The sequence below is a fragment of the Mus caroli genome, chromosome 15 (assembly GCF_900094665.2).
Source record: "Mus caroli chromosome 15, CAROLI_EIJ_v1.1, whole genome shotgun sequence".
NCBI lineage: Eukaryota > Metazoa > Chordata > Mammalia > Rodentia > Muridae > Mus > Mus caroli.
In genome coordinates, this window is record NC_034584.1 from 30,983,096 (window position 1) to 30,989,131 (window position 6,036).

A 6,036-nucleotide genomic window follows, 5' to 3' on the forward strand; every position below is an offset into this window, starting at 1 on the left:
TCTCTCTCTCTCTCTCTCTCTCTCTCTCTCTCTCTCTCTCTCTGAGATGCACCTGCCTTTGTTTTGCCTCTGGAGTGCTGGGATGGAAGGTGCGCCCCACCACAATCTGCCACATGCTAGTTCTTTTTTTTTTCTTTCTTTTTTTTTAAAAAAATAATAATTATACAAAGTGCTTTTATTGTGCCCAGACAAATCTGGATACAACATAAATATATATGATAATTTTTAGAAGGTGAATTAGTCAACAACAAAACCCTTCCTCATCTATATATTTTATTATACATTTACTCTGTGAAATTCATACTTGTGTACAATGAAATATAATCACCCCTTCTTCTGAGCTGGTCAGAAGAAGGTACCACATCCTCTTAAATGGAAGCTATAGATGGTTGTGAGCTGTCATGTGGGTGCAGGGAACTAAACCTGGGTTCCCTAACAAGAGGCTCACATGCTCTTTCCCACTGAGCCATCTCTTCAGCCCTGTGGTTTTGCTCAAGGTCTCGGTCTACAGGCCAGGCGTGTCATGAACTCACTGAGTAGCCTAGACTGACCCCGACCTTGTGGTCCGTGGCTTAGCTTCTCAAACAGCTAGGATTATAGCTCTCTCTACCAGGCCCAGGTTTCTTTCTGACATTAACATGCAAATTTCATCTTTCTCAAAATAAAAAAGTAAAAGAAAGGTGATCTATTCTCCTTGGTTTATTTTTACCTTCAAAATATTTTTCCAAGTACTACCATCTGGTCTTGGATTCATGAAGTCAGTATTTGTTGTTATTCAATCATTAAAACTAAGTATTAACTCGCACACTTTGGAATGCCTCCATCTGAGATCACCGTTGTCTTCCACAACAGTGCTGCTCTGGGTGAGCGTCTGGGTTGTTGGTCACCCTAAGACCTTTCTTTGTCCCTCTTTTCCCCCCAGTCTACCTTTACTAAGAGCTTGGTAACCCAGTTTTCCTGTGATAATTCTCAGGTTTCCAGATCAGCCATGTTGGTACCTCATGTGCTTCCCTGGGCTCTAAACCCTTATCGCGATTGTCTTGGTCATAAATATCAGGAGCATACCTTAATGTTGCATTAGGTTTTTATTATGGTAACACTGATGGGTTTTTGTTGTTGTTGTTTTTTTGAGACAGGGTTTCTCTGTGTAGCCCTGGCTGTTCTGGAACTCACTTTGTAGACCAGGCTGGCCTCAAACTCAGAAATCCGCCTGCCTCTGCCTCCTGAGTGCTGGGATTAAAGGCGTGCACCACCACGCCCTGCAACTCTGATGTTTTTAACACCTAAAATTTGTGTTGGCAATGATGTGAAGAACCTGGAACCCAAAACACTTTGAGCCAGCAAGAAGACCTTAAACTCTACATTCATTTATTCCTTTTATTATTAATTAAATGCACACCTGTGCCTCACAACCACACTAGATGATTCGCTGCACTCTTCAGGTAGGTTTTGCCCACTCCTCCCCTCCCCTTTTATTTTCCTGTTCCCAAGCACAGAATCGACAAAATCTAATGTAAAATGGCTCTTGGTGAAAAGTTCAACTTCAATGAGGATAAATCCCATTTCTAAAGTCTATCTGCAATGCACACCAAAGGCAGCACAGATCATGTTGGAGAGAGTGTGGCAAAGATGATCCTCCCATGCATCCTAGAAGGCTAACAAATTGCTACAACTTGTGTGATTTCTTGAAGAACCTAACACTTCTAAAATTATCTTCATAATACATATGTGTGAGATACAGAAAAAGAAAAAAATAGCCATTTGGAAATTGTCTGCGGTAGCAAGGGGAGAAGAGACATCTACTCAGAAGGACAATGACTAGCCTGGCAGAGACAAGGGGAGCTGGGACAGGACAGTATCTTCAAAGTGCTGAAAGAGAGCAGGAAAGAGCCTGAAAATGGGAAGAACAGCACAAAGGACCTTGCAGTGTGAGGGCTGGAGCCAGCCTGAGAGACCACAGACACAGACTGACGGGACTCCATTTGTAGGAAACACATAGGGAAAGCGTGTGATTTAGGACAGGCTTACCAGTGGCTGGGAGAAGGGACCGTGGTATGGCTGCTAAGGGACATGGGGCTTCTTGTTGGCATAATGAAAAATTGGCTCAGCAAGTAAGGGCCTTGTCACCAGGCCTGACAACTCGAGTTTGTGCTCTGGAACCCACATGATGGAGGAAAGAATAGATGCCTCCAAGCTGTCCTCTGATACTCATATGTATGCCATATCACAGACACACGTGCACATGCATGCACACATACACTCAATAATAAATAAATAAATAAATAAATAAATAAATAAATAAAAATTAGCTTAAACGTTCAGGAATTATAGAGGTGATGGTTGGTTGACTTTGCAAATACACTGAGTATGAGACTACACATTTAATATTATGTAAGTTGCTAACTTTGTTGTTATATGAATTTCTTGTCAATAAAAAAGAACAAACATGAAGTAATAAATTACTAAACAAAGAATTATCCAAAGTTAATATCAAAGGATATTCTTCAGGATAAAAAAAAAATCCCACTGGAAATACAATAAAGCAAAGAAACACAAAATCTAAACAGTACACTGTGTCAGGCATCACCAGTGTTACTCAGGGTTGACTGGAGAACTAGCTTAAAAGAGTGGGAAAAGGCAGCTTCCTCAGCCGGTCTGCCTGTGGCGAGACACAGAGGCACCATCTCTCTGCATGTGCTACTCTCTGGGGTTCTTCTAACTTAGAGCAGGCAGGTCACTCCTGAGCCTCTGATATACATTACTGAATCCTAAGAATTCAGAAAAAAAAACAAAAACAAAACCAAAAAACAACCAATGACCTCCAGCACTGGGATTCAAAACAACTGCACCTACCCTTTCTCAAGCCCGCCATCCTTAGAAGAAACTGCATTCAGAGGCTCACTTCTCCCAAGTTGTTGAGTCCCTGCATTTATTTTTGATAATTTCTTAAATTTAGATGGTTGAAATAAATCGATTTCTTCTCCCTAAAAAGTAAGAGGATAATGAAATGGAAAATAAGCAAAATGAAAGAAGAGAATAGAATTCTGCATGTATACCTCAACTTGCTGTGGCCTCTAGATTTCACCCCTCAGCCCACTTCCTGCTAACTATCCCAATAAAGTAGAAATGTTTCCCTCATACACTCAGGTTTTATGACATATGCAGCATGAAATGCAACAGCAACATAGGTGGGAGAGGAGCCAAACGCTTGGTAGGCCTTACTATCAGCACTACAGAAGCAGACTGTTTCCTGGGGAAGAAGGTGTTGGCAGTCCTTTCTTCGGGAACAGGACAGGTTTAAAACTTGCATGGGAGAGCATCAGGAAATGATAAGTGAGGAGAATAAAACAAAGATGCCCACTTCACCCATAGCAAGGATCTATAACCTAATTACTACCGTGTCTTCTTTTTATCGACATCTTATGTTTATAGTCATTTTCCCATTCTTAAAAGTTTTTAATGGTAGAAGCTGTAGAGATGGCTTAACAGTTAGTAGCTTAACTGGCTGCTCTTCCAGAGGGCCCAAGTTCAATTCCTGGTGCCCATGTCTGGGTCCACAACTGTCTGTAATTTCAGTACCAGGAGATTCAAAGCCCTCTTCTGGCATCTATGGGTATAAGGTGTGCTCATAGCACACAGGCATACATGCACAGGGAATACACATACATTAAAAATTAGTAAAATATATTATTTCAACAAAAGTGTAAGGTGGACCACGCACCAAAGGCAGTTGAACCATCACTCAGGCTCCAAGAAGCAAGACCTTGAAGACAGAGTAGAGAACAGGCAGGGGAGAGGACCCACTAGAAATAGGGAAGGACTGTCAGCAATGGGGAAAAGAGCGAAGTTGCTTAGGAAGTGAGCCAAGTTGCTCTCAGCTGGTAGAGCTTCGGGTTAAGGCTGGGTGTGTGGTGCTTGCCTGAAACTTCCTGAGGCAGGAAGATCACAAGTTCAAGGCCAGCTTGGGCTACACAGCAAGTCTCTGTCTCAAACAAAGCACATATAGTTTTAGGTATTAAGCAACTATTAATGAGAAATACTACAAGAGGCTGAGCTTATAACTGAACATATATTACATAAATATGGTTAGATGTATAGACTCAGCAGATAGAGCAGTGGCTCCAGGGTCAGAGGGTTGGGATGGAAGCAGGGTAGTCTCCATGCTATGGAATCATTTCTCAAAGTAAAAATGTTCTGGAGCTGTGCAACAACATGCATGGACTCAAGGCTGCTGGAACCAACACTCAAAATGTATAAGGCGAGAAGTTGTGTGTTTACACTTTTTAATCTTAGTAATTTTAAAAACATTTTTAGGTCAATTGTATAGCTCAGCAGTAGAGTGTACAGTTGGTAAGCACGGGCTGTGGGCCATGCTCCTAAGCAACAACAAAAGGCCCGTTTCTACTTTATTTATTTATTTACTAATTAATTGGACACAGGGTCTCCACATGTAGGCCTCGCTGTTTTGGAACTCACTATGTAGACAAGGCTGACCCCAAACCCAGAGTTCTGCCTGCCTCTGGCTCTCACATGCTGTGATTGAAGGTATACATCACCATGCCTGGCCCATAAATTATTGTTTAAACTTGTGTGTGTGTGTGTCTATGTTTGTGTGTGTGTCTGTGTATCTGTGTATATGTGTGCCAGATGTGTGCATGCCCTCAGAGGTCAGAGGATACTCTGGAGCTGGGCGTTTCAGACAGCTGTGGGCTCCGTGACATAGATACTAAGAGCTAAACCCAGGCCCTCTGGAAGAGCAGTAGTGCTCTTCACTGTTGAGCCACTTCCCTACTCACTTCAAATTTTAAAAATATGTATTTCAAGTGTATAATACAGAGTAAAGCCTGCTAGGAAGTTTTTGGATTCTGCTTTGTTCTTTGTTGTATTTTTCTGGGGGGGTGGGTTAGAGGGGTGGACATGCATGCACACTCATGTATATGTGTATGTAACACAGTTGTGTAAGTGCACACATAATTCAGAAGAGGGCATCAGGTACCCTGAAAATGGAGTCATAGGTATTGGTGAGCCACCTTATATAGATGCTGGGAACCAAACCCAGGTCTGCAAGAATGAGTTCTCTTACCAGCTGAGCCATTGGTCCAGCCTGCAAGTTCCAGTTTGAACTTTGTTGCTTGACTGAAACCCGGAAGAACAGCCAGAGTGATGACTCAGTAGGCAGGGGTGCTTACTGCCAGGCCTCACAGCCTGAGTTCAGTCCCAGGGGCCTACATAGTGGAAGGAAAGAACTGACTCCCCCAGATTGCCGCCTGAGCCCCCAACATGTGCTCTGTGGCATTTCCCACCCACATGCACATATACATACTAAATAAACACACATATGTAATTTAAATAAAAAGAATAGTCAGAGTAAACGATAGAAGGAAACTAACAAGCCACAATGAAATCCAAGAAGAATGTCTTTTGTGTGAGTGGCTGATGCTTACACAGTCTGTATCCATGTGTCATGTTTGTAGGACTACCTACTAAAAAGACCATATTTTACTGGTTATAAAAGTTCTACTACCCTGAGTTTTTTCTGCCAAGGAGTGACAGAGCACAAATAGTGGGATCAGAACATACTGTCCAACTTGAACACACCACGGAGAAGGGCTTACCTCAACAGGACTGGCAGACGAGTCTGGTTTCTGTTTTCTTTCACGCAAGCTAAATTCTCCCCACTCTTTCAACACAGCTCACTTACTGGAGTTGCTTTGCCTAATTATATCACTTATTTCTTTCTCCCTCACAACTGCTCAGCTTGATGATGTTTGTGTAAATCATCAGATGACACACTCACTGTGCGGTGCCTCCAAGATGGCACTCACCTCAAGCCTGCGTTACTGAGCTGTAAGGGCCGAGTCACTCAGCCAGTGCTGTAGCATGTGATAGGTCTCAAGGAACAAAGCAGGCCAGGGAAAAGTCAAAACAATGGTTAAGAAACCAAGGAAAGGAGACTGCATTAGTTAGGGAAGAAGAAAACCCGGCCTGAGTAGAGGCACAAGCCCCTTCCGGTCTCACCAGCACCGGGGTAGCTAG

At 42.7% G+C, this 6,036-nt stretch overlaps 1 protein-coding gene across 4 annotated transcripts in view; it reads right to left on the reverse strand.

Annotated features, from left to right (window-relative positions):
• The window catches only part of Rgs22 (regulator of G protein signaling 22), a 122,420-nt gene that overhangs the window by 70,183 nt on the left and 46,201 nt on the right, over positions 1-6,036 (reverse strand). For all 4 annotated transcript variants that reach the window (XM_021183706.2, XM_021183707.1, XM_021183708.1 and 1 more), the window contains exon 11: positions 2,854-2,984. In XM_021183706.2, the coding sequence (XP_021039365.1) occupies positions 2,854-2,984 (131 nt within the window). The remainder of the gene's footprint in view (positions 1-2,853; positions 2,985-6,036) is intronic.